Consider the following 27923-nt stretch of genomic DNA (forward strand, 5'->3'; position numbering starts at 1 on the left):
AAAACTAATGTTGGTTTGGGTGATAAATAAAAGTTCAAATTGTGTGTTTTACTCAGCGTTGGTGGTTCTGTGCATCACAAATTAACATTTTAATACACAGAGGTATATTTGAAGACAAACTGTCCTTACAAAATTACTTCTATTGTCAATATAGATAAAATTCTCCATTGACCTTTGACGTGTATTTTGATTTTGACGATACCCAGAAAGCTCTTTATTCAGAAAATGTGTCCAAATTCCTTAGTTCAAAAAATGTACATCATTGGAACTTAAATTTGCTTTTTTTTTATGGTTTGTGCCTTTTTTTTTTTTTTTTTTAATCTATTCATTACATAAGGTCCTTACTTTCAGCTAGAAGAAACAATTTCATCTGTTTATATTCTCTGTAAACGCTCTCTACTGTAAGTGTTTTCCAGCTCCATACACCATAGAGCGCTCAGGAAATGACTTTGTTGAATTGGGCCATTTTCTGCCATCTGATTAGAAGTCGAACCTCCAGGATGGAGAGCTTGGGTCCCCTACTGTAACATGCAAGATGGGTAATTTCACATAAAGCATCTTCCTACAGGAACGTTCCGTCCTGTTCTTCTGTTTCTCACCAGAAACGCTGTCCGACAGTGAAAAGTGCAGTATGGGGGGCCCTGGATGGTCCTGGTCCGCAGTCAGCTGACCTTTACTGCCATTGGGTCACATCTCCAGAAAGGTCATCGAGTTCACTGCACACGCGCTGCTCTTCGTCTCAGGGCTTCGTTGCGGCCGCAGCAACGGGCGAGTGTGTGGCGAGCAACGAGTCCTCGTCCCCTTCGTCCAACTGCAAGCTGCCCGATGAGATGCGCATTCGAGCCAGCGGCGCGGCGTGTAGTATCTTGCCCAGTGCGGGGCAGTAGTAGGGGTAAAAGACGTCCGGCTCAGAGTCGCTGAAGCCGAACTCCGCGGTGCTCCCCGCACCAAGCACACAGAGGGAGGCGGGGCAATCCGGAACGGGTGAGGAACTGAGGGGGAGGTGGCTTGGCCTCGTCTGGGGGGGTTGGCGGCGGGAGAGGTGAGGGTAGTGGCCGAGCGGGCGGAAGTCGGCGGCGTGCACGGTCGGTCGCGGGTGCAGGAACTTCACGTCGGACTGACTCCAGGAGCGCTTGGGCAGACCCGCCTGGTAGCTGGAGTCGTCGCTGAAGTGACCCGCCTCCTCCCTGCCGGAGTCGCCGCTGTCGATGGTGACGCCGGCAGCGCACAGTCCTGGCACGAACCCCAGGCCGTTGTATCGCTGGCGTTTGCGCCGAACTGGGGGCAGCGAGGAGGGACTGGAGAAGCTGGAGGAGCGGATGACCTCGTCCGAGAGGCCAGCACGGTGGGCCCACCGGGCTGCGTGGCGATGCAGCTGCAGCGGTGACTCCAGGGAGAAGGAGGCGCTGCCCGAAACGTAGGCCTGGGCTGTGAGCGGGATGGCAGGGAGCACAGGGTGCAGCTGGAGATGAGGCCCAGGGTAGAGGAGCACTAGCTGCTGTGCGTTTCCCAGCAAGCGGCTCCCTGGCACCTCAGCCAACGGCAGCCACTGCCTGAACAGAGTGCCAAGGCTCCGCCTCCCCAGCCCTGCTGGCTCCACCCCCGAGAAGGAGGAGGAGCGCGAGTGGCTGTAGGCATTCGGGTCCAAGGCCCCGGGTCTGCGGGGCTCCAGCTCCATGGCGTACAGCACCTCCACGGCAGACTGGCTTCGCTTCCCCTCCAGCGCCAGGAGGCTCGTGCAGCGCTCGGCACAGCGCTGGCCGCAGCCGGGGAGAGGGAACGCGCGGTTCTGCTCGTAGGCCTGCGAGGAGGAGACCGGACACACCGTGGTCACGCAGCGGACGAGAGAAGTGGGAGAACCGAGGTCCAAGCGCCTCTGGACCAGGCACCGCGGAAACGTGTAACCATCCGAGAGCTGCTGTGCTCCCGTCGCCGATGGAAACGTACAAAGAAGAAAGTCCTTCACCGTTGACTATGCACATTTTTTTCTTTAAAGTTTAAACCAGGAGTTCTTAAACTGTAGTCTGTGGTCCCCTGGGGGGTCCATGAAGCACAGGGTTGTCTTAGACAGCCCGCATTATTCCTAAGAGTTTGAAACATAAACTACTACGTTACTGTGCTGTTACTATCAATGCCATAGTTCTGTTTGAAGGCAAAACTTTGAGTGCAATGAACCAATTTCATTTATTAATGTATTTTTGGACTTCCTCGCACCCTGTGCTTCCAGGATATGTGCTGGACAAGCTGTCCTTGGTGATGGGGGATGGATACATTACAATTGAACATATCAGTACAGGCTACAAACGTGGTACATTGATATCTTGATTACATTGTTTGCGAGGCTGACGCCCATGCCCACGGCAACACGGGTTCTTCTAGGCCAAATGGTAAAGTGTAAAGCTGTTACCTGCTTGGAGACATCGGTGAGGAGGTCGGGCGACGACCTGCATTGCCTCGTGTCATAGTAGGCCTTGCAGTACTTCCTGCAAAATGCACCAAAGGCGAAACCCTTCAACACACATTACGCTAGTATGAGTACTGAGTATTGAATACTGTCACTGCAAGTCCTACTGCACTTGTGAAATACTGTACTGGTAGCTGGCAGCATAGTGGTTAGAGCTACTGCCTTTGGACCCAAAGATCACAGGTTAGAATCCCACCTCAAGCTGTAGTGCCCTTGAGCAAGGTACTTACCCTAAATTACTCCAGTAAAATTAGCCAGCTGTATATATGCGTCAATAATTGTAAGTATCTTAATACTGTAGGTGGCTTTGGAGAAAAGTGTGTGAGAAATGAACAAATGTAAATATAATGTGCTGCTGTTACCCAGATGAATGTTTGCTCACCTCTGGAAGGGCAAGTTCTTCTTCTCACCCCTCCCCACACAGTCCAGCAACTGTTTTTGTGTTCTCCCGCTGGACGGGTGCGGAGAGAAGAGAGGGTTCGAGTCTCCGTTAAATAGCGGCACGGAAATTTTTCCGCTCCTCCGTCACAGAACACAGAGAACATCCTTCCTGGTACCCGGAACTCCGGCGGACCTTCACATTATCCACCTATTTCTTGCAGCGCTATTTTCTCTGCCCTGTGACCATAGGCACGAAGGCTCTGAAATGCGGGCTTTAAAACGCCCGTGCGCTACAGGCAACATGGCGAGTTTTGACCAAACTACTCCTACTACTGTCTCCAAGCTCTGGTTGTTCTCTGAGCCTCGGAGGTTCGCAGCCCATCGGCACGTCCACCAGCCGCACCCGCTGCCATTTACTGTCCGTCGCCTCAAGTACGGCTACCTGCTGCAGTAGCCGCTGGCGCCGGTCGCCGGGGGACGCCGGCGGTCGCCTGGTGTATGAAACGCGTGGTGCCGGTAGGAAGTGTGAGAGCACAGCTCAGAGCCGGAGGACGCTTTTCTCTCGAGTTCCTCCCATAGAGGAAAAGCCCGGGTTCCCCGCGTGTCCTCGGACGCTCGGCCGGTAGCCTCGAACCCCGTCAAGATCCCTCACCGAGTAACAAGCGGACGTGTAAAACGCAGACCGAAGCCCCACCTGTATCTGAAGCGGGAACCTTTGCTGCAGAGGAGGGACTTCTGCCGGGACTCGGGCTCCTCGGAGAGGCGAAAGAAGGCGTGATGCTCCACGCACATCTTCCAGAAGGCCTTGCACGTGTCCCGGCCGGCCATGGTCAGCTCCACGGTGTCCTTGCGAGAGGGCTGGCGACGCGAACGAGCAAAGGTGGGCTCTCGTATCTCACCGCGTTTCCTTACAATGACAGGGTGCTGTCCTCACGTTAGGTGCCTCGCGTCGCACGTGTTCGCTACTCCTTTGTACATTTATTTGGACGTCTGTCAATAAATATGCGCAAATGTTGGGCAGCGAACAAAGGGGAAACTTGCCAACGCAAACGCTGGGATTAGGAACGCGCTCCTAGTTGTGCTCCCGGGGAGCAGAATATCTCCAACACGTGGATTACCCAGGAACCCTGCTCTCAAATGTTACCTTTTTTTTTTCTTTTTTTCTTAACAGATTCTAACATGCGTGTGCATTGTTTTTTTTTTTCCCATTTTATTTTCTGTTTTTTTTTCTGCTTTCCTGTTTGTTTATTTATTCATTGTGTCTTTTTTTTCTCTCCCCCCCCCCCAAAAGAAATATTCTCACCGTGACCGACGGCAGCCCAGACCGCTCTCTCCTCAAAGTACGAAACGAGGTTTTGGAAAAAAACATAAGCGAAGATGAGCTGAGAGCCGGACGACCCCGTACTTTCCTGACTCCTCTGCGCTTTCCGACGCGTCCGCCTCGATCCCCCTGCCCTCTCCGGCGCACGGTACGAAACACTCACCTCGATTTGTTCGTAAAGTTTGATTAAAAAGTGTTTCCTCTTAAAGCTCAGCTTGCGGATTTTGCCCCAACTGAAGGTGTTTATCTTTGTGTTTCCCTGTCGAAGAAAAACGAACAAAATGCGCACATGAAACACTTGAACATGTATAAGAAAGGGTAGGAATGACATTCTTTACGTTTACATCAGGCTGCCTCTGGTGAGCAGAAAAGGTCCCCCTGGAGGCTACAGAACTCGTCTTTAGGAGTCGCTTTACTTGGTTTACAGGGGAGAACCTCAAAGCGGTTGAGTACGGGGCACCCAGAGCTCCCCAGAGCGGAGAGCGTCAGGAGACGTGTGAACGCGGGCGGTGTTCTGTAAGCGGGAGTAAAAGCAAGGGCGTGGGTCCGCTACACCGGGTTAAGTAGCGCTTCCGTACTCCCGACTTGGTCGGCTGGAGCCGCACGCAACCCCCAGCGACTGCCGGCTGCCGGCTGCCCGGGAGACCGGAGCCCCGCGTGGCGAGAACTTCTCACCGGCACGGTACCTGGGAGCAACGCTCCGTCTTGCGAGCCGACGCACGCCGCGCGGTACCTGGAACACGAGCACGCCCATGTGCGTGACGGCCAGGCTGATCCTCGTGCCCTCTCCGTCGCTCGCGGGGTGCGGCCGGATCCCGTACATGTCCAGCTTCCGGGCCACTTCCAGAAGCTGCGTGTCCGAGTCCTCGGGGGTCCGGCCTCTGAAACGCGGCAGCGGCCAAAATGTCATCACGTCCACGTCCACAGCCGCGCGATTTCTCAGCTTTGCAAAAGTCAACTTCCTTTAAACTGCGAGAGGACACCAAGATCCCGTAGCCACAGCTACCTGTGTCTTTTATGGAAACGCATGATTTTGTTTTGCAGGTAGCCCTGGTTGGGGAGGTACTGGTTGCTCTCCAGATGTTGCGCATCCATCTCCTTGTCATAGTCGCCGAGCTCAGCTGCAAGTAAGAACAGCAAGTCCACACGCACGCTGCCTTACTACACTCGTGTCCTTCAACACACACACTCAGTTGCACTGATTCACCATCATAAATGAATCCCAAATGTTCACGTGTTGACTTATGTGAAACTTGTCTCGTTCCGCTTACACTGCAGTATATGGGAGACCAGCAGGGCGGCGCTGTTGTCGTTGCACGTGAGGCTCCCGTTGCACAGATCCTGCTTAAGCTGCAATGCAAAGAGGTACCTGTGGGAAACACGAGGTAAATGAGCGCCGAGGCCGCCCTGGAAAGAGCAGCGCTGCAGCGGGTAAGTAACGGGGGGAGGGGGGGCGGCGGCGGCGCACGCACCTGGTCAACTCTTTCTGCAGCTGACTTGGATCCGGGGGGAAGAACTTGACAATGAAGCGGAAATTCACATCCTTGGTGTCTGTTCGAAAATGTAAAATGGACAAGGATGAGAACGAGTACAGCGACCTACCTATCTACTCCATTCCTACTAACACGCCAACTGCACACATGTTCACGCGTGCAGCGGAAAAATATCAGCAGGAATGCGAGGCATCTCGCGTTTCCATCAGCTGCTCGGTTCTGCAATTTGGTCGCTGAAGGAGTCCCGCTGGCGCCACCGGTTGAGGGGCTTCTGCGTGTGGACGCCGGAAGGGTCAAGTGGTTAAGGACACATACTTGCAATCCGGACGCTGTCGCCTGAGGTTCCGAAAGGGATCCAGCTGTAGTACTGTACTGTCAAACACGGTGCTTCACCGGTACTTCACCCGTTAAAGAAGAAAGCGTCCTGTCGTTTTCCCTGTTATAAAATTCAGCTGTATAAACTGAGTTGAGGTACAAGGAGGGAACATTCTGGGAGGACGCCGTACAGTCACCTTGACGGTGCCAAACGATCAAAATGTGAGCTGAGCAATGAATGATTATGGATCGACTGGTGACACATTGATTACTGTTGGTCCCAAACTGCATGAACTACCTGAAACTTACTTTTAACTTGCTTTGCAAGGGGCTTCAGCAGTTCCAACCACACCTGAAACGGAGAGAGACGCTGAGAACTCGGCCTCGGAGCCGTTCGCTAAGGGACCGAAATGTGTGCGCGGAAGGCGTGCGACAGCCCCCTCCCCGCTCCCCCGTCACTCACGTAGCTTCCGCTGCGGTGCCGGAATTCCAGGCCGAAATACTCCTTCTCCAGCAGCTTCAGGTGTCCGCACACTTTGTTATAGAAGTCATTTCCCAGAATCCTCGGCTGGAACGAACGAGGAGTTATGATTTGCACGGTGACGCTTACACCTGCGCGCTCGGGGAAAGGAGGGAGACGCTAGAAGTACCTCGCTGAAGTTTCCTTTAGAGAAACTGGACACGAGGAAGCGGTGCAGGAATGACGCTCCTCACCGGATGGAGTCGGGCGATGAACAGGGGAGGCAATTTGAGGATGTGACCATGTCGCGAATCTGCGTCGCCGTGACCCACCGGTGTGTCTCGGCTCTGCAGCTCTGAGACTGACGCAAAGGCTCACTGTGACTCGTGCCCTAATTGGGAGGGTGGTCTCGGTGGGATGGGGGGCAGCTCCCGCTGACACTGTGTGACGGGAGACGCAGAAACGGCAGCCCTGTGTTTACGAGCGCCCGAGGGACAGCTACCCTATTAGCCTGTCACACCGCGTTCGGTCGGGAGCGCCGAGGAGAAGCGTTTCCGAGAGACTCCCGCGGTTCCTCGGCAGCACACGTTCCGGAGCAGAACCCGCGTGAGCGACGGAGCGTGGGACACCTGCCTCCCGGAGGGTAAAATGGGCGCGAGCGAGACGGCCTCGCGTGCGAAGCGGGGCGACCCGAGTTCACCTCCTTGTGCTTCGGCGTCCAAATGGACCCTCGAGTCCTTCGGGGCCCGAGCGCGTTACCCGGCGAGCCTCGGTGCTGCTGAGCCACGTCCCCGAAGAGGCTCTCGGGCGCTCGTCCTTCCCGACATTTTCCAACATGTTTACATTTACGTGATGCTTTTCTCCAAAGCGACTTAAAGGTTAATCTGCCTACAGTCATTTGCCCATTTATACAGCTGGGTGATTTCACTGGAGCAATTTTAGGGTAAATACCTTGCTCAAGGGTAATACAGCCAGAGGTGGGGCTTGAGCCTGCAACCTTCTGGGTCCAAAGGCAGAAGCCCTAACCATTATGCTCCCGGCTGTCCCGTCTTTTACGTCAGATGTGACGGGGAGCTGTTGGGCCCGGTGAACGTGGAGCACTATGGACCACATGGACCGTACAGACCGTTTCGCAGCGTTTCCTCCGAAGACTCCCTTCTTTTTCTTTCTTTTTCCTTAAAATAAGAAAAGCCTGTGAATGTGTGCATGGCCAGTCTGAGCACAGGATGTACAAAGGAGGTAAGAAAGGGAAAGAGCTGCCAGCGCCCGCAGCACCAGTGCGGGGAAGTGGGCCAGCCGTCCGCACCGGGGCACTTTGTGAGACGCCGCAAAGCCCCCCACCCCCTTACCATGCAGCCTCTCTTGTCTCTCCTGTGCCTGTGTCCGGCGGCTCTGCTCTCCTCTCTGCTCAGACCCAACCCCCCACCGAGGCCCATAAGCCCCCCGGCTTTGCGATGCTCTGCGGATCGCCGAGTCCACGAGAGCCTCGCATCATCATGGGGAACAGAGAGCAGCACGCAAAGCGTACCCTGTTTTACACGAGTACGTTTCCAAGGTGTTCCGTCACTTGTCATGTGTGAACGGTGTAAAGGTGTCCCTCATCAGTGTAAAACCATGGAGTGCAGTCGCACTTGAGCTGAGCAGTAAGGCTCGGCGGACACGTGGTAAATATAGCAGTAAAAGTTTACCTCGGCTTCGAACGTGTGCTCGCTGTCGTCCAGGAAAAGCACCCGGATCCTCACACTGCTCTCTTTCGACGCCTTTCGCGCCGAGACGAGTTTTTCCGACGTTCTGAGGAGCTCGAAGCGGCCCCTGCTGTCGGCCATCCTCGGCGGGACTCGACCCAACAACCTGCGGCGGAGACGCGCCTCAGCTCCACGACGAGTCCGACTCAGAGCTGCGTGGGAACGGCGGGCGACTGAGACTCCGACCCCTATGGGTAGGTAACCCCCCCCCCCTGCCAAAGTGTCCCATGAACGCTGCTGGTGGTCCTTCAGTTTACATGAGCGATACGAATGAAATCGTGGTAAATCAGGGTTCATATATGTGCGGGCTTTAAAAAGCGTCATTTGCAAATTTTGATTTATGCAAAAACGACATCAGTTTAATTATTATAGTTACACTTATGAAACGTTAATGCTGTACTGTGCTGTACCGTATTTCGCTGAAGACGCAGCACCAGCAGCAGAAAAAAAGCAGCTCGAGATCGGAACGTTTAGCAAAATCGTGCAAAATTTCTCATCTCACTTTTCCTCACATCATGTTTCTAAAGTGACGGTTTATTATTATTATTTCAGTAGAATATATTACTTGCGCGCTCCGATGATGAAGCATTTTCCCTCGAAAGGATTTACGTTTATTGGTCAGTTTTGACGCACAATTAAAGTTAATAAATGAATTATTACCTGTGTTTCCTTTCTTTTCCGAAGTCACATCGCAGACAGGACACAAATCCCACATCGGCGTCTTGAGCTCTGCGTTCAGCAGTGCGTTGGTTCTCGACCCCCCCCGCTGTCCGAGGGGGGCAGAGGGGCCGCACAGCCGCCATAAGGATGGGCTGCGATCCCTCGCGAGGAGGGGCTTCGTTGTGGCCATAGAACAACAACAACAGTAATAATAATAATAATAATAATAATAATAATAATAGTAATCTCGTCTATTTGTGACCTGTGTGAAACGGGGAAATGATCATTTCGGGCTCTTTGTCACACTGTGGGGCCCGGAAGGTGGACTTTGGTGTTCCGAGCGAACACGCGACACACACGCGACACACTCGCGACGCGCTCACGCGCACCTGGAAATGTGTGCGACAGCGAGCGGATGCGGCACGAGGCTCTCTTTCCTGTCAGAAATAAGAAAAACGTCTCAAATATGATTGTACCGAGCTGCGAATAAAAAGAGTTTTTGAACGACGTTTCGCGATTTCATAGCGCTCCGTATTACACTGGTAATCAGAAAAAAAACGTGGTATTTGTGTTGTGGAAGGGTATGTGTGGGACACGTTCCCTTTACTCTCTATTTACATCGTTTTTATTGTTTCACTCGACACGACGTGTCTCATTACTGCTCCTTTTCCCTCCAGCTGCACTCGCGTGTCTTACTTTTATTCGCGCACAAAAAATGTACCTTTTCTTTTGCGGCTTTTCCTTAACGGCGGGAAACGTGTCGCCTCGCGGCCCGGCGGCGCTTTCTGCAAAACCCCTTTGAAAACGTCCAAAAGTTCCTTTTAAATGGAAAAGTAGGGCGCGCTTATTTGCGTTTTTCCCGGTTAAAAAACGCAGATCCTGTGGACAACGCCGGGCTCTACGCACCAGAACGTGTCAGGTTCGAGTCCCACCGCCGCCGAACCGACACGGTAAGGAAAGCCTGGCACGTGTGTGTGGTAAAAATGGGTGTAAAATGGAGTCTATAATGGTGGTGACCGTGTGAAAGGCGGGTAAAACACAGTTCTGCCGACACTGCGGAGCGGCGGCGTCGCGAGACAGCCAGGGCAAGTGGGTTTTACCCCGCTGACGGTGTGTTGCTGCAGTAGTAACTCGGGGGTCCGTTTGTGCAGGAAATGAAAAACGTGTCCGAGTTCAGAAAGAGAAAATCAAAGTAAGTAAGTAAGTAAATGTGTAAAAAATCACGATGTGCGACTCGAGTCGAAGGGAAAGGAGGAAGGAAAGACCGCCGGAGAGAAGCTGTGTCTCCGAGGAAAACGGTTCGTTAGGAGTCCGAATAACAAGGTCGAAATAAAGACGCGTTTCACCGCCGAGTTACAGCTTCTTTGTTGTTCATAAACATTGTTTCGCTGAATAATATTCGCTGCTTACATTTTTTCACCTCTTGTTGTCGGATGTACTTCACTTGTAGTGACGAGGCCGCTCCGCCAGGTGGCGCCAAGTGCGCGTTAAATGAAGATCTACTGTGTAAAAGTGTAAGATAAAGCAAAGTCTTCCTTCCTTTCCTCCTTCCTTCCTTCCTTCTTTCATTCCCTCCTTCCTTCCTTTCTTTCTTCCTTGCCTCCCTCCTTCCTTCTTTCCGTAGCAGTCTGTGGCCCAATATTTTACCTGTAAAAATTAACACAGACTTAATTTCACAAAGAAACCACCGTGAATTTTTTGTTTATTACTTCATGTGTGGCCCTCGCTGCTGCTCCTTCTGCACCTGAGTGTGGTTTGCGGTCATTGCTGGACGGTTCTGAGAGGAAGGACATCCGGCACAAAAAGCGTGACCCAGCCAAGAGGCCACGTGCCACCTTGAACCGGCGGCCATCTAGCGACGGTTAAAGGGCTCGCCGGAGCCGCTCGGCCTTTCCCGTGAGCCGTCGCTCCGGTCCCCATCTTTGACGCCAAGCGCAACACGCTAACCGTTTTGCTCGGAGGGACAGGCGTCTCGCCGGTGCTTCGGGATCGCTCTACCATATGCCATCTTTGCTGCGTTTCAATTACCAGTGATATATGGGTGCCTTTGCGGAGCCCATTAAGCAAAACAAAGCTGGGAAGATGGTCCTGCGAGGTGCCCTCATGACGCCCGTCCCGTTGACTCGGGAAGCGGGACGCCGTGCTTCTCTCGGCGATCCGTTCCTGAGGCGCGCGCCTCGTCTTCGCTCTTTGTAGACGCCGGGGAACACCTGTGATGTGGACCCTGTGGCTGAGCAGCGTGAAGACGTGCAGCCACCGACACGTGTGACATATATTCAAATATCCGAGCAGAAATTCTCTACGGTCGCTCCCTGTCCAGCTCCCTGCAGAGTGAATAAAGTCAGCCTCCGATTGGTGTCTTGCCGGTGGCTCTCTTTACCCTTTGCATTTTAATGTCAAGGCTTGCCATGCAGAAAATTGATTCTCGCTGATACCATTGAGCAGCGGGGTCGCTCGACATGAGAGAAGAAACGAAAACAGGACTTTGGGAGTTTCGACGGAGCCGAGAGAGGCGCGAGGCGAGCCGGCGGAAGGCCGTGGAAATAATGGGGTGAGAGGGGCTGGCTGGAAGCGCGCATCTCCGAGCGGAGCGTGAAGAGGCCGGCTGCGGGGGTGCCGGGGAGCATCGAGGATACCGCGCTGCAGCTGCGTGTAGTGCGCGAGCGTGACGGCCGAGGCCCGCGGAGCGTTCCGAGCGCGACGTCGCGCAAACCGCAGGGCGTGGAAACCGTCGCGGAAGAGTCTCCCGTCTCCTGGGCGCTGCCTTCACTTGCTCTTACCTGATCTCCTTTGGAAAAATAATGCGATTATTGTTCTCGTTATTATATTCGAACTTTTTCCCCCGACCATTCGGCTCACGATCCCGCACTCCAATGACACGATGTGTCCAAACAGAAACATTAATAACGTATTAATAACCGGCGTCATGCATTTTCCAGCAACCCATCTGTGTGCCGTGGGTGAACCGGGCCCAGTGGACCGGCATTAAATTACCGAAAGAAGGCGGCGGCGAGGAGCTCCGAGTGCAGCCAGGGAGGGCCGCGCCTTCACTGCCGTAACGAACCATATGTTCCGTCACGACTCCGGCAACCAAATGTCACTTAGCGTTCCGCTCTCCGGCTCCCCTTTGTCTTCAAGGGAGGGCTTTTTTCTACACCCCCCCCCCCCAACCCCCCCGTCCCTTTCGTAGCAGGTAAGCCACACACTCTTGTTTTGAAACTGGGAATAGCTCGGTAATGTTAAGCGGCACCTTGGTCTGTGGAACAGCTGCTGCTCCATCACATATCATTACAGTTGTATTTGATTTTCCGCATGGAAAATTGTTTGCACCTGTCGGAGCACGTTTTTCCACAGCCTATTCAAGGGCTCATCATTAGCACTTGATTTTTTTGCTCTTTTTCCCCTCCTTCATCTTGTTCTTCTTCTTTTCCCCGAACCGTCCTTTTGGATTCCGCAGTGCGCTCGCAACTCATGTCAGGGAAAGAACTTTCCGGCATTTATCAGCAGGGAGGCCCTGGGAGTGGAGGACAGAGTAGGGGGAGTCAGCACTGGATACGCACGCACGCACGCACGCACGGACGCGCACGCATAAATACAACCCCCTGCAGACAAACGCTCACAGCCACCCAGATACCCAGGGAAGGATTTTCTTAAAAGCTGAACTCGCAGCCAGAACGACCCAAGTAATACGCCGCTGTACAAAGTACTTATCCTAACTCACTTCGGTAAACACACTGCAGTAAAAACGGGCTAGAAGTGTAAACTGTTTAGGTCTCCCTGAGTGGAGGGAACTATGGGGCCGAACAAGTACATCACTGCTGAAGCTGAGTAGTGAGTAATAAATCAAAGAACTAGAGCACAAGCCAACACAAACATGAAACGTATTAAATCCCTTTTAAAATTAGACAGCGTCGTGACCTTCGTAACATTTAATGAACACGTGTTAATAATCGTTAATGTTCTCCCATGGTGGTCACTCCAAACTCTATTATGTTTATTATCCACAACGGTAAATATGTGCAGGAAAAAGATTTTAAATTTAAAACGTAGGAAAGTAATACTAATTGTTTAACTGAAAGTATATTTTGTGACAATGAATGACACCTTTAGTTTGCGCTTGAATTATACTGTACGTTGTACTTCTGAAAAACAAATTGCCTATCCTGATTATTGATGCTTTGTTTTTTCTCGAATGTTCCAGAGATCCAGAACCGGAACGGAAGGATGAGCCGAAACGGCTCACGGTTTCCGCCCGCATTTGTACGTTCTCGTCCCGCTTTCTACGTGCCAAATGAAAGAGTCCCTGAAATATCGGACAGCGTTTCGATTGGCTGCACGATCCACTGTGACGCGATGGACTTGTCACCAAAACATTGCGGGTTCGCACCCCGAAGCCTCGTTGTGTCCACAAACGTGGTACTTCACCTGACAATGCGGTAAGTAACCAGATAAAGGAGCTGATGATGTGTGTGAGTGTTTATACTTCGAATGAAAGTATCTGCTAAAAATGTAATGAACTGCATGTAAAGAAACTAGAACTAAATTAACATGAAATGCAGTTAATTTCTGGTCTTCCATGGAACCTTGTAAAATTAGTTTCTTCAAATGTAAATCGCACTTCGCAAATGATGTCACGAAGCGTTCAAGAATTTCCTCCTTCAAAATGAGACACGGAAACCCTGTAGGAAGGTGAACGCGAAGATGTTGAGCTGGATATTCTCTTTCCCCGTTGACACTGGTGTCCTTTGTAAGACGGAGCCGCTTTTTACGCTCCTACTTGAACCTTGAACGTGTTTCTTAAGTGGTGCCTTTGGACTTTGTTACCGACTTGGCAGTAACCCAAAGCAGACGATGCCGTTTTCTGCCATCGGTCAGCATCCCGTGCGCACCTCGGTTTACTCCGTCTCCGGAGGCCAGCGAACGCTCCGGCTCTTCTGTACGCGCGCGCAGGAAAAAACGCACAATCGAATGTGGCCCCGCTGATCCGGCTCGCATTTACGAGCCATACGCGGGTATATTAGTCGTCCCGATAATGGGCAAGCAAATGCTTTTCCGTGTGTATCTTATAATGGGCAAATATTAGGGAAATTGTCCAATAGATAACTTGTTGTTAAACATTATTCTCTTAATAGGAAGCAGTACTGTACATTCATATAATCAGGGCAACAAGCTGTAAACTGTAAATTACTGTAAATTAGCCGAAACGTACCTTTTGAGACGCACATTTTCATTTTTTTAATCAATACATGTAATAGTCTTTACCTGCACTCATTTGAAAGGTGTACATGGTCTTTCACTGCTCTCAGCAGAACTATAACATGATAAACGGCAATTACAACACCGCCAATTAGCCCTGCTAACAGAATATTATACAGTATCTGTGTGTAGCTATAAAGTCTGAAATGACACCTGGGATGTTGGATTAACAAGTAGAAGCACATGGCAAAGTTTACAAAATGAAAAGGCCAGCATCGCTGCGCAAGAAGCTCGTCTTACAGTAGTTCAGTGCAAGTGGGAAGAAGAACCGTTTGCCTTACGAAAGCACCGGCGCTCTACTGTTCCGCTTTAAAAAGCAAAGCGCCTTTTCACAAATTAGCGGCACGTATCAACACCATCATATCGATTACGCGATACCATACAAGGCCAGGAGCTTCCCGCTGGAGTAAAATACAGCAGAAGTCCAAGACACGTGTCCCTCATACAGACCAGTCCATCACCCGCGAGTCGTCCGGCTCGCGCGCGTCAGGATGTGTACGAGCGGAGGTGCATTTTACCCGCACTAGATATTTTTAGAGCTACTTTCTGATTATGTCCAGCATCGACTGTAAAATGTCCCCCCTCAGACTACCCGACTGCACAAATGTAATTTTGTTTACACCAGAAATGGTTGACAACTCAAGTTTTTTCTTTAGATATTTAATGTCAGCCACTTTGAACATGTACCAAAAACAATAAAAATGATAAATATAGGAAGCATGATCCATGGATAATATAAATAAAGAAGCATATTCTTAGGCAAAAAGGGGGTTGGGGTTGGGGTCCACTGCTCTATTCAGTGGCACTTGGCTGCAAGATTTATGAGGAAGGAAGAAGGTCCTGTGGGTGCAGAGCTGCTCTCCCTCCAGCAGGCACGTCTCTTAAGGCTTTGCGACGAGCCCTCGGGACCTGGGTGAGGCTTTCGCATTTTCCAGGGATCCATGCAATCGCCTCGGTCAACTTCTACGAGCGCAGCGCTGGACAACGCGGCGAGAGACGGGCAGGCCGACCTTGGGGGAGGACCTGCCCCAGCCGGGAACCGGGTCACATCTCTCGCTCCGTCGGCAAGCCGCCGACCAGCATGAGAGCGCAGCTGCAAAACGTCTCCAGTAGTAAACGCTCATCGTTCACCGTCTGCCCTCCCAACAGATGAGCATCAGCACACGTTGAGGAAGTCCGCGGGCGAACGCATGTGGGCGCTGGACAACCGTGTACAAGAAAGCGTGTGTTAAGTGTGCAGCGCGACTCGGTGCCGCATGTACGTAGCGCAGGCGAGGCGGCCAGAAACACGGGTCAGGGATTCCATCGCCCCCGCTGCATGGAAAAGAATGGAAAGTGAAATGAGCCCAGGAAACACTTCGACGATGGAATGAGGAGGAAAAATATGTGTCCAACATCATCCAGCTGATGGCTTCTCCCACCGGTATACCCGAGGAACAACGATAGAGGCCAAGAGACAGAAAGAGAAACGGATTAAAGTCAGAAAAAAGAGCGGGAATGTAGTAAAAGCCACACAAAAGAATCATGAATGTGGAAAACAAGGGATATGCAAAGACAACAGCTGTGTTATTCCTTGCAGCCTTTTTACGAAGCAGCCACTGTTAAAAACATATGAGACCTGGCATTATTTTGCCAAGCGATGAAAGAACATACACCGACTAATCTGCAAAATAACGAATATATATTTGCTATATTGTCGTTGCAGCGCCTGGGAAAATGCATATTTTATATATCTGGACATACATGTTGCAGATGTAGAAAGAAACGTGCAAAAATCTGGGCTGGGTACTTAAGATGCTCAGAGTGGTTTTTGCGATGTTGCCGGAACCCGGGACCCTTCGACTGGCTGCCGTACATAACGGGGAAGATGCCGTGGAGCAGAACCCCACCAGCTACTCCTCGGCGAGGGGAGCAGGAGGAGGATCGGGCATTTCGCCCACCTCCACAGGGGAGGACTCCTGCGATGCCTCCTTTTCTTTCGACTCTTCCGCCTCCTCTGCCGCACCCTCCTCGGCTTGGGCCGCCTCGCTGAATCCGGCCCCCTCTCCCTGCCCACCGTCCCCATCATACACGATGTCTTCCGGGTTCGGGGCCGGGGGGCAGAACTCCTCGTGTGGGGCGAGCTGGCGGAACACCTCCTGCGCCTGTCGGCGACCCCCCCCCGCGACAGAGACGAGGTAAGAGACGCAGACGGCGGGAGCCGCTCAAAACTCATTTACCGCAGACCTGCAAAGCTGCCTGTGAGGAAAATGTCACTAATGGAAACATTTAAAAGAGGAGAATGAAAACAGTACACTGAACGTGGAAACAAATGCATCATCCACAATAAAGGTGGCTGAGCTCTACGGCCGCATCGCGGTCCAAGTCACAGTGAACGCTGAATCGGGAGCTGAGTGACGCGGGGAAGCAGCTGGGCTACTTCTCTACGGCGAACAGTTAAGAGGTGCCGACGGAGATCGCCGGAGGAGTCCCGCTCCACGGGGGCCCGATTCCCCATCCCCTCACCAGTCTGATGGAGTGGTCGCTGCCGAGCGCGGCGTCCGGCCCCGAACACACGTGCACGTTGCCGGGCAGGTCGTAGCCGCTGCGGTCCGCCGCCGTCGAGTCCCTCATGTTAAAATACACGGCCCACAGCACAGCCGGCCTCTCGTCGCTTCCGTCACCTGGCAACACGTGAAGAATGCATCGCATAACACGAGTAAGCCGCCGCTTCTAAAAATGCGAGACAGGCAGACGGATGTGTCGTCTTCATTGTGGGGCCTTTGCCACCTGGTTGACAAAGCAAAATTGGTAAGCGGAAGTCCACAAGTGTGCTGGGTTCATCCCGAAAACCGCTCATCAGTCTTTACAGCGCAGTGAAAGGGCTCAACAGGGCTTCTCTCAGCAAAGCTTATCCACAAGGTAACATGATTTCCCTTGATGGGGTGACATTTGGCTTGCAGAGCCAGAATTTAGACATTTTTTCATCCGCTCCTTGACCAGGATATGAACTGGATTTCAAGCGGGCTTCCATAAAATGAGACGGAAAGATTTGAAGCTGTGAACAGGCCGCAGGTTTGAAACCGTAAAGCTGTCATTCTGTATCGTTACCCTTTAAAATGCAAGAGACCAAAAAAAGGGCCAAAAAAAGAAGGGGGGAAAAAAAGGTGTCAGTCTAAAATGTCAGAACGGTCATTATCAAAATGTCACACAATTATAATATGTGTTACTTTTCCTGCCTTGGGTTGCACAGTGATTTTGTTAATTTGGAAAGAGCAGAGGTGTAGCTGGACCAGTTTGTACTCTTTGTCCTTACCTTGTGTGTGTGTGTACAAGAGAACCGTTACCTCCCTCCCCACTGATGCCTCGCACGCAGAGATGACCCCAACACACACGCCTCCTCGAGAACTGCGGACCTTGTATTTTTAAAGGTTTTCTACACACCGCCCTCCGCATCTCCGTCTCTTAACTACACGGCGGACGCGTGGACCTGACGCTCCGCGCGGCCGGGATGCGTGCGGGGAGCAGAGCGGTGGGACTCGAGGGGGAGGGAGGTCCTGTCACACGAGCAGCTGTGGGGAAATGTCAGATTACCATAGAGAAGCGAGCGCCCCGCAGCCCCCCAGCCAACACCCATTCACACGTTTGCGTGGCCCCACATTGGCAGGGACGCAACCTGACAAAAAGGCTTTCTGGGCCTGTTCCACGTTGCGCTTCTCGCTCGCTAATATGACAGCGTGCATGACTTCCACACATCGTCTCCAATTTGTCCAACGCCCCCCCACCCCCTTCTCATGCGGCCACCTCATTGTGACCATGTTCTAATAAGTAACAAACGAGTGGCTCATCTTCTCTCCATCCTTCCTCTGAGCTGGGCTCCTTGCTTGGCACCCCGCGTCCTGCATCGTCCACCCCACCTCACCCCCCCCCAACAACGCCTCACCTCACGCCGCCGCCATCCAGGTGACTTTGGCTCCTTGACCTGTTCTGGCCCACTGCTCCCCTTATCTGGTGATTCATCCTCAATAACTCTCACAGTATTTGTTCTGACATTTTAATTAAAATACTACTACCTCATTCCCATGATAAAAAGGAGGCGTCGCGCAGCAGTGGATATCGAGCTCCACGCTGCAGCGGCGCGGCACCTGAGCACCTCCCATACGCACTTGCGTGCCTGGAGATAGAGACGGACGGGAAGAGAAAAGATGGGAGCAGCTGGAAGAAAGAGGGCTGACAGGAAGATCATGTGGAAGGAAATGACTCTCCATCATAGGTGAGCGGCTTCATGACCGTCCCTCAACAGCAGAGGGGCAGGTCTTTGTTGAACACCGACAGGGCTTCGCATTTTCCGACACCGTGCGGACGGTCGAGAGACCCTAACGCCCGCTCTCTCCGCGCACCTGCCGCCTCCTTTCACTTCGGGAATCTTTTGTTCGAAATACACAAAAAAGCGACGGTCCAGATCGGAGCCTTTATTTCAGTTTGTAAAAACACAACAGCTAAGTGGGTCTTGAGTCCCACCAGAAATAACATCCCTTCAGAGATATGTAAAGACACTATTTTTGTAATTTAACATAATTTGAGGTCAAATTTGAGGTTGTGCTCTAATTTATTACCCAGGAACCAAACAGACTCTGACAGAAAGTAATGGGAATCAATGGGACAAGTGCCTAAGTGTACACTGGCACCCTCCCATCAATATCAATCACACTTATTACTGATGTTGTTTTCCCTGCAAACCCAAAGAATGTCAGCAGAGCTTCATCCAGCTACACAGCAGCCGTATTTGTCTTCTTTAAGAGAATTGTTTCATCTACTTATGACCCATCTGGCTGGTTCTGTCAAATTCTCCTGGGAAATTAAATGATTGCTTGGTATTTCTGCATTCGCACCCAAGTCAAAAGGATGGCGGTGCTGATGTTGATGAGAGGAGCTGTAGAGATGCCTGCTGTTTGACTGTGAGGCGTTGGAAAAGAGCGCCCTAAGTGCTGGAAACTCTGAACAGTAGCGTACCTTCTTCTCCAGCGCTGGCAGGTTTCGTGAACAATCTGGACACAACGGGCTGCAGGTCCTCCCGGGCTGATCCAGATGAGGGACAGGTGAGGTGCACCAAGTCTGCGGACAGTGAGGGGAAGGGAAGCACTGCGATGAAGCCGTTACGGGACACGACACGAAGTCCTCCGCTTGATAGAAGCACAGAGAAAGCGGAGCCTATGAAAGCGGCCCCGGATTTCGTCGAACACACGAGGGGACGGCATCTTCAAAGCAGCAAGGCCCCAGAGCCTGCAGGGCAGGACTGTGGCAGCAGGAGTGTCGATGAAGCTCACCGGTGGCAGCAGTGGGAGAGGGGAGTTTGGTCCTGGGAAATCCCAGGAGCTCAGACACAACCGCGAGGTTCCACATCTCCTTTGTCTCATTCTTTTTGTAGGGCCAGGGGATGGGGGAATGGAGGTGGTTCAAAGAGAACACCTCCAGCACCGGGCCTTATGAGTGCACATTTAAGCGGGGCTCCAGGGACTCGGGACATCACGGCTTCGGGGAGTCAGCTCGGCTCTAAGCCGCACGCAGCGGACTACGTGCTACACGGCACTGGGGACTCCAGGTACTGCCACCCCCCCTCAGCTCCGAGCGTGGACGCCGATCACCAACATCTGCACAGGCCAGGCGAGGAAAAGACACGTTCCTGCTCAGGTCGTGCAGAGGGGGACAGATGGGCCCGGACAGCACCGCGTTTAACCCGCAGCAAGGAGAGAGGGTTCAGTCGTGCGTCAGGCTCTGACAGCCCCCGGGGAACCCTTGGAGAACAGCGACTGAAGCAGAACATCCCCGACGCTGCCACGCCGCTTCAAAAAGGCAACGTCGTCCAGTCGACGCAGAGACAAAACACACGGTCACGTTCTGTCAATTGTGCTCGCAGACTCTTTACACCACCAGACCATAAATCCAGAAGAGCAGCTTATGAGCAAGACGAAAAGACCAAGAACTAAAAGGATAGAGGTTAAAAGTGTTTTAACAAATATTATGCACAAACATCACCGTGACACAGTATGACAAGAAGGTACACCCTCTTTCCTATGCTTTCTAACCTTTTCATCCTCAAATCTCATTACGTAACTTTGCTAATTGTAGCTTAACAGCAATTGCTTTCACGTGAAAGTGTGAAGCCATGTCCCTTCCTGTTTCATAATTGTATGCATCTCTGAGCTGCTGTGTCATTTACTTCATAAGGTTAGCGTTAGGCATATTTAGTATTTATAAACACAGTGAAGTGTCATCAAATTGGCTGTAAAAGGATTACATTTTGCCAGGACAAAGTGCATTTGTGTAAATGTGAAACAGAAAACACACACAGTATGTTCCTTTAAACTGAATGAAGAAAGAATCTTTTGTCCTGTAATTGAAGTCCAAATGATGGATCTCTCCAGGCAATCTAAGTAAATGCAGCAAACGCTAAATAAATAGTAAAATGAATTCCTCCACGAGCGAGAGGCTTTGCTTTAACCTTGCTTTTCACACACACCTCCTCTCCCCAAACCCATTCCCAGCCCCCATCTCGTTCCCACAAATTATTTACGGCAGGTTTGAATCAATGCTATTCCCAAAAGGTGGCACAATTGCCATTGTTGCAGCATCAGTCTAATTAGGGTGATTGAGAAATTGACCGAGTCGATCAATTAGAAAGAGGGCCTCTGGAGAAATGCACTAGAGCCCGTCTGCTGGATTTTGTGGATTTCAAAAGCTGTGCTCTGCTCATGCAACACACACACACTACAAACTGTCTCTGTCATCTGAGCATGGAGCTTCTCAGGTATCAGGTTTACAGGGTTATTTGCTTTCATAGCTGACAGTTTTCTGACAACAGTTGCAAGCAGAGGTAGCGTTCCACCCCAGCTCTGTTCTCTACTAAATGCATTGCAAATAATTAGCCGACTATCGTACAGGAGGCAGCAAACATTTCCCTTGATGTTTTAACTAAACTGACATGGAAAACACTTGAAATTCACAGGTCAGTCTGTGATTTCCCTCTTAAAAAACATGGTCCCAGGAGAATGGGAACATATAGTTAGCCCTTACATAATGGGGTCCCGTACAGAAAAACCAGCACAATGCTGCTGAAAATAAATATCCCTTTTCATACAACAGCATTTTGCCCACCATCCCATCATTTTACTCTTACTACAGTTACGTTAGAATGGCATCGTTGCTTGGAACAGGTGTTTTGGAACAGAGAGAAACACTTGGTGTCTCAAACCCAAAAGATTTTTGTTGCTCAGTGTTGTCAGTCTGGCTAAATCTACTGTATTATCCCATAAATTACCTTGGGAAGGAGGACTGCTAATGTACGTAAAGCCTTAATCTCACGATCAAATCAAGATCGTCTACCGTCAAACTTGTGTTAACAGTGGTACACAGCGCCTCTAACAGCACAGTGTCCGTATGCTTTGAATGAAGGGATGGAAGACACAAGCAGTAATCCTGCGAACTTATATTTCTTAAGATCGTAATCACCCGTGAACCAAATTGTCCGAATGTCTCCTAGAAAGGTCAAAAAGAAAGTGCACAAGACTATGTTCCAAAGGCAGAGAAAGTACACGAACAACAGATGACATTAAAAGGCATGTTAGAAATCATATTTTTTCTAGGAAACAATTGCGCCCACAGAAGATACAACTGTAATTCGATCCCCCCCCAAAATGGAATTTGTTTTACACCCTGATTACATGTGGGACAGCTTTTACCTCAATGGTTGGAGCTGCCACCTTTGGAACCAAAGAACGCAGGTTCGAATCTCACCTCCAGCTGCAGTTACCCTAAGTTGCTCCAGTAAAATTACCCAGCTGTATAAATGGGTAAATAATTGTAAGTCACATTGGAGAAAAGCGTCGAGACAAATGAATACACGTAATCAATTAACTCCCTTCCATGAGAGCTGCGTTCATTTCTTTAACTGTACAGTCAAAATGTGTCCCAGACAACTGTCGAACAACAAGATGTACTGGAAAGGGTAAAGGTACAGTGGCTCAAACACTATCGGCCTTTTAACAAGGCACAGGAGGGAAACCTTTGGATTTCAGAGGAACATCTAGTGCCGTTTTTGCACTGTTAATGAAGGACAGCAACCGTGAATTTGGCCTACGACTGGATCAGTGCGGTGACCTGCAGCATCAAGGTACTGATAAAACACCATCACCCAACATCACGGTCCAGATCGGAGGGGCGAATGACAGAATGACACAACCCCATAAAAAGTGTAATGACGTGGGAAGGGCGGGGTGCGGTGAAGAGGGAGGGTGCTCTTACTGTGAAATCACTCCCCAGCCGTCCCCCAGCTGTCCCCCAGCCCCACCGCCGCCAATCTCTGGGATCCATCAGCCGCCCGAGCTCTTATTTCATTTGCGCATCAGTAATAAAAGATGGCATCATTGTCTTTGTGGTGCTGGGCTGCTGTGTGTGTCACTCAGGCTCATCATCCCTGTGTGATTGCATGTGATCCACTCGGGTAGAACTGCATTACTTAGAGGAGGCCCAGCTATCCATCTCCAGCCAGGGGGCCGCTGCACTCTGCACGTCCATCATCCTGGACTCAATTCTCCAGCGTGGAGAGGGAGCGGAGCTCTGCTCACTGCCTCCCATCCCGCCACCCTTCAGCTCCGACCCCCGATACCCCAGGACGCAAAGGGCTGGGCCTGGACCCCAGTTAAGATGCGCAGTAGGTGGCTATAAAGAGACCTGCTGCCAGGAACGGCTACAATAACTATTAACGATACGTTAGCAATGGAGTCACTGGGTCGTTCATGTCGCAGAGGAAAACCAGACATCGCTACAGCAGGCCGGATTTGGAATGTGGCCCAGAGATCAGGAGGAGCGGTGCACTGATCTGAGAACAGAGCACAGTGACCTGGCACAGGCTTCGCCAGGAAGGACTGTAATGATGTGGGGTATTAAAAATCATGGAGTATTCACATTGCGTACTTCATGCTATGACTTAAGAGTTTAAGTGCAGGTTCAGGATCAGGTTCAGGGTCAGGCCTAACCCTCCCACCCTGAACAACTGTCACCCACCCGTCCCCTGAGGACTCACAGGTGCCAGGCATGCAGGTCATGGTGGATGAGCACAGCTCCACAAGTCGGACCGCCGGTGCGCCGGGCTCCAGGGGGGGTACAGTGACCAGAGAGATCTGTAAGGGGCAGAAGTACACACACACTGCCTCAAACTGCATGCATGTTCTCTCTCTCTCACACACACACACACACACACCCTGTACACATTGCTTGTGGTACTCAAGTCCTGCTTCACACCTGACCACAGAGCCACTCTGAAATTCACATACAGTGAGTTTCACTAAAAAAAAAAAAAAACCACACCTGGTGTCTAAATAAAGACAATTTAATAGCTGCCAATATAACGGACATCAGAAGGCTAGCAGATCATCATTCACATTGACAACTTAGCAGAAGCATTGCCAAAGTCTCATCACCTAAATCTTCTCACTTCTTTGTTAAAGTGCAATTGTATGCAGAAGCTGTGTAACTCAGGATCTTAGTTTCGTCATCCCGCCGTGGTCAATACGGGAAGGCTTTTTACAATCTATTTCTATTGACTACTCATGCGCCTCACATTCGCGTAACAATCACAGCCGAGTGTCTCTTTTCTCTCGTTTTCCAAATCCGGTCCCACGTGTCCGTTCGAAACTTGCAGTCGACTACTGGTGACACACACAATGCACGCACAGGCACGCAGGACCTTGCTGCAGACATAACACACAAAGCACACACAAGACAACCCTCGACTTGATTAATAAATTCCAGGTCTGTGTAATGGAATCCTTGTAATCCTTTTATACGAATCCAAAGGGTGTTTCTGTAATGTCCTTTGCAATCGAGCTAAAGTTAAATTGCTCCTTTTAATCACGTAGACAAATTTGAGGAAGCAAAGTCGGCGCCTCCGTGGAATGGCGCGGGGACGGAGGAGCCGCCAGGGAGAGCCAATCTCCTGCTCCCATCTGAGAGTGTCCACACTGTCATTCCAGAGGACGAGCAGCTAATTAAAAATAGACTGAATATTTAATTATGTTTTGACACACAGTCATGTAATATTCCATTTCCACACTGTGTCAAGACACAGAAATTAATTTCGGCTTTTCCTTTTTCCACCCCGCCAATAAGCGCGAATTAAAATGAGCTCTCTCCCCTTTGTGCAAAGCACTTAAAAATCGGTCACGGCTGAGGCCGCAGTTGCCACGCGACACGCCGGAACGGAAGAATTTACCCAACATGTTCATTTGGTGTAAACACACCGGGGTACCGTGGTACGATAGTCCTGCGGTTTAAGAGTATGATTCGACGTCACGTGTAGTTCCTCGCGTTTCTTCCGTGGTTTTACCTCGTCCAGAGCGAAGCGGCAGCACTCACATTAGTGCGTCAGGAAACAGCACGTCAGCTCCTATTGTGCTGCTTGTAATGTTCATTTATCAAATTTCAAACCAGTTGCACAAACAGCATTACATGAGTTCCACTGAATTGGCCCTTACTTTTTTATTTATCTGACGTTAAAGCAGAAGAGAGCGGGCGTACGTATGACTCTGCCGCCCGGGACACACTCCTCCAAATTGGTTTTGATGTTTTGTTGTTACTTCCAGGAGACTTGGAGGCAACCCAAGGATCCATACGACTATAATGGACAGCATAAAACCGTAATGCGAACCAATCTGAATAAAAGTGCAGCTCTGACAGGAATCATATAGAGTCGTCCTGCAGGCCTGCAAGGTATTTCACTTCGTAAGCAGACTGCGTAAACGGAACCCTACAGGGGCCCTGCAGAGGGGCTTTGATTACTTTCTGTCCGCCCCACTATGTGCGCTTATGTGTGCTTGCGTGCGTGTGTGTGTGTGTGTGTGTGTGTGTGTGTGTGTGTGTGTGTGTGTGTGTGTGTCTCTCTGCACACAAGCAGTGCAGGCAGCCGGAGAGACCTACCTGCTGCTCCGACTCAGACTGCAGCAGCAACCCGTCTGTGATGAGCACCGCTCGCGAGATGTGCCTATGGATGGAGATGAAACGACAGCAGAGCTCTCTGAGGGCCAGAGCAACGGGAGCACTAATTACAAAATGGCACTCACAAAACCGCCTCAGTCCCGGAAAAATGAACAAATAGGAACTGTGTGCAATTTCGAGTGGCACCTTACAGGTCCATGCATTATTCCTTGATCTAAGCAGGAAAGAGTGTGACGTCCTTTGGAAAAAGATCTACCTGGTTAGTCCGTTCCTAAGGTGACGCGGTAAGGGAACGCATTGACTTTTCCCAGCAGATCTGTCTAAACGCGGCACTCCTGGAGCTGCAGGGGATGCCACTTAAGGCAGACATCACAGCCCGTGGGGTCAGAGCAGAGCAGGGTCTCTGAAAGCAGCTCCTGGTCGCCCCGCTTCGGCTCAAACACACTTAGCCAGGATCTGCTTTCGTCTCGCCCCTTTCGGGCCCCTGCATTATTAACTGGGAATATGCCCTAACCAGGGCACCCATATAAATGTCAAGGTTTTTAGAGGTAGAAGGCAGTGGTGGCAACTGTGAAAGTGCTGCCAGAAGGCTGGTGTGCAGAGGAAACACACGCTAACTCTGGTTTAACAAGTGGCAATTCCTAGGGACTGGAATATTGCTCCCATCCAGTAGCCACCTGGATTGTTTGCGCACACGTCCAGCTACCGGAGAAGGCACGTAAAGAGCCGGAGCTGAGACCACTAGTGAGGGTTAATCCACCCTTTTGACGTTTGCTTCGGCCAGCAGCTGCCTGCAGTACCACCCTCAGTTGGGCCAGGGGAGCAGAACCTTACTTGTGCTCGACGCCCTTACGCTGCTCCTCCCTGATGTAGCCGTCCTCAACCACAAAGTGACTGCAGCTGATTCGCTGTCCACATGTGTCAATCACTGCTTTACACCTGAAAGAGAGACAGTTGTGGGAAAAATGTAAACATGTGGAAATGAACTTCTGTCTCATTAATAATCTCCCACACCCCTAGTCCCTGTTAATTATATTTTGGGAACTTTCTGCAGCGTTAGCGTGTAGGATATTTACATTTATTTATTTAGCAGACGCTTTTCTCCAAAGCAACTTCCAACAGATACAGATATGTAGTGTTATGAGACCACACACCTTATTCACCGCAGTGACTTACACTGCTAGATGCACTGCTTACACTGGGTCACTCATCCATACATCAGTGGAACACACTGTCTCTGTGTTACTCTCACACTATGGGTGAGCCTGAACAGCAAGTCTTTGGACTGTGGGAGGAAACCAGAGCACCCAAAAGAAACCCACACAGACACGGTTGAGAACAGGCAAACTCCACACAGACCGAGCGGGGATCGAACCCATGTCCTCTCACACCACCCAGGCGCTGGGAGACAGCAGCGCTACTCGCTGTGCCACCGTACCACCCAGGGTAAGTACCTTGTTCATGGGTATTACAGCTGGAAGTGGGAACTGAACCTGTTACCTTTGGGTCCAAATGCAGCAGCTCTAACCAATGCGTTACCAGCTAAATAAAGATATTTAGCGTATCTGAGCGAAAAGAAAGGTACCCTGGTATGGACGACAAAGATTCAAATGCAACAGCTTAAATTTAAACCAGTTTGCTTTTACAGTAAGTTCTCAACATATTAATGTTTTTTAAGTGCTGGATTTAATGTGTATCCAAACCTTAAACAAATGACATGCTAGAAAATTTGTTCACTTTTGCAGTCTATTTTAAGGCTATCATTACTATTGTTGGCATTTAACTCTTTTGCATGTTAACAACAAGAATCACACTACTAAATGGTGCATTTACCAAGTTACAAGCACAATGACCACACAAGTCCATATCCCTGCAGAAGCCAGATTACGGCCAAGGGGGGGGGCCTTGAAATTCCGTAAGACCATAAAGGCTCCGTGCCCCGCTCCAAGGCAGACGGTCTGGCTAAGTCACGTGACTCTGGGACACTCGGAACACCAGGAGCAGGCAACCAAACAGCTGTGCTCCAACAAGAATGATGCTTCCCAGAATAGCCACCCCCCCCCCCCCCCCCCCCCCCCCCACCTCGCAGGAAAGCGGCACGAAAACAAAGGTGACAGCAGCTCATCAATACAGCATGGGCAGCAAAAGCAGCTGCTGTAACGACGACCGGGAGCGGGATGCACAGGCCTCCCTGATGCGGTGCACTCAGACTTCTCCAAAGTCCCCAGCGGAGCCCCAGAGCAGGAGCCTGACCTTCCCCGCAAAGTGCCTCAGATGGAAAGGGTGAACGGTGGGATCTGTCTGCTTGTTATGTCAAGAGTTATAAATGTGCTTTATAGGGCTCATTATCCAAACTAATGGGCTAGGGGTGACATCCTTGAAATGGACTTTCACAACACAATAAAGAAGAAGCAGGCGGGCCACCACAGCCCCCGAATAATACTTACCCTGCAAGATTGACTACAGGATTGACTGTTTATGTAAATGAAGATTTATTTACTATAGGGGGGCCAGGCAGCGGAAGCTGACGTCTCTAATCAATCGCGGCTCAACGGGGTGGGACACGCCTGACTCCCGCATTCGGCCCTTACAAGCGCACTGTCACGGGCGAAAAAAGCATTTCTTATAAATGTGTCCTCAAACGGATACACCTGGCAGCACAAAAACTTACTGTCTGGGGTCTGAAATACAGAAAACTAGGAAACACGAAAGGAAACAGCTTCGGAACCCACAATATGCTGTGCTGGGTCAATAAACAGGGAAAGGGTACTCTTCTCTTTATTTTAAATTGTTCCAAAGAGAAAATCACAGTCAAGTACAGGTGCATTTCAGTTCAACGAGACAGTGAGATCTTCTT

The 27923-nt window shown here is 50.9% G+C and overlaps 2 protein-coding genes across 6 annotated transcripts in view; both read right to left on the reverse strand.

Moving 5' to 3' along the window:
• Positions 1-285: 285 nt before the first annotated feature.
• Positions 286-10130, reverse strand: LOC108934347 (FERM domain-containing protein 7-like). 5 transcript variants are annotated; one of them, XM_029250897.1, is made up of 14 exons: positions 9561-9629; positions 8840-9014; positions 8123-8285; positions 6438-6542; positions 6284-6326; positions 5639-5717; positions 5438-5535; positions 5173-5287; positions 4900-5047; positions 4330-4425; positions 3540-3703; positions 2847-2915; positions 2408-2483; positions 286-1801 (listed from the first exon to the last, which is right to left on the reverse strand). In XM_029250897.1, the coding sequence occupies exons 2-14, from the start codon at positions 8980-8982 to the stop codon at positions 740-742; spliced, it is 2361 nt and encodes a 786-aa protein (XP_029106730.1). In that variant the 5' UTR covers positions 8983-9014; positions 9561-9629; the 3' UTR covers positions 286-739. The 5 variants fall into 5 exon arrangements, with proteins under 5 accessions (XP_029106730.1, XP_029106728.1, XP_029106729.1 ...); XM_029250895.1 differs by having other exon boundaries at positions 8840-10128; XM_029250896.1 differs by lacking the exon at positions 9561-9629 and having other exon boundaries at positions 8123-8367; positions 8840-8902.
• Positions 10131-14768: 4638 nt separating this feature from the next.
• chm (CHM Rab escort protein) overlaps positions 14769-27923 on the reverse strand; it is a 34120-nt gene continuing 20965 nt past the window's right edge. The window contains exons 10-15 of the mRNA XM_018752303.1: positions 25901-26005; positions 25049-25112; positions 23157-23253; positions 19088-19189; positions 16601-16758; positions 14769-16239 (exon numbers count right to left, since the gene is read on the reverse strand). Of these exons, the coding sequence (XP_018607819.1) occupies positions 15988-16239; positions 16601-16758; positions 19088-19189; positions 23157-23253; positions 25049-25112; positions 25901-26005 (778 nt within the window). The 3' untranslated portion in view covers positions 14769-15987. The remainder of the gene's footprint in view (positions 16240-16600; positions 16759-19087; positions 19190-23156; positions 23254-25048; positions 25113-25900; positions 26006-27923) is intronic.

This window comes from Scleropages formosus, chromosome 4 (genome assembly GCF_900964775.1).
Source record: "Scleropages formosus chromosome 4, fSclFor1.1, whole genome shotgun sequence".
Taxonomy (NCBI): Eukaryota; Metazoa; Chordata; class Actinopteri; order Osteoglossiformes; family Osteoglossidae; genus Scleropages; species Scleropages formosus.

Excerpts from the sequence above, each read along its gene's own strand:
- LOC108934347 (XM_029250895.1), bottom strand. The coding sequence starts at position 8,982 with ATGGCGGCTGTGCGGCCCCTCTGCCCCCCTCGGACAGCGGGGGGGGTC. Across the intron at positions 6,327-6,437 it reads GGCACCGCAGCGGAAGCTAC|GTGTGGTTGGAACTGCTGAA; the intron begins GTGAGTGACGGG and ends TCTCCGTTTCAG. Across the intron at positions 3,704-4,329 it reads AACTTTACGAACAAATCGAG|CCCTCTCGCAAGGACACCGT; the intron begins GTGAGTGTTTCG and ends TCGCGTCGCCAG.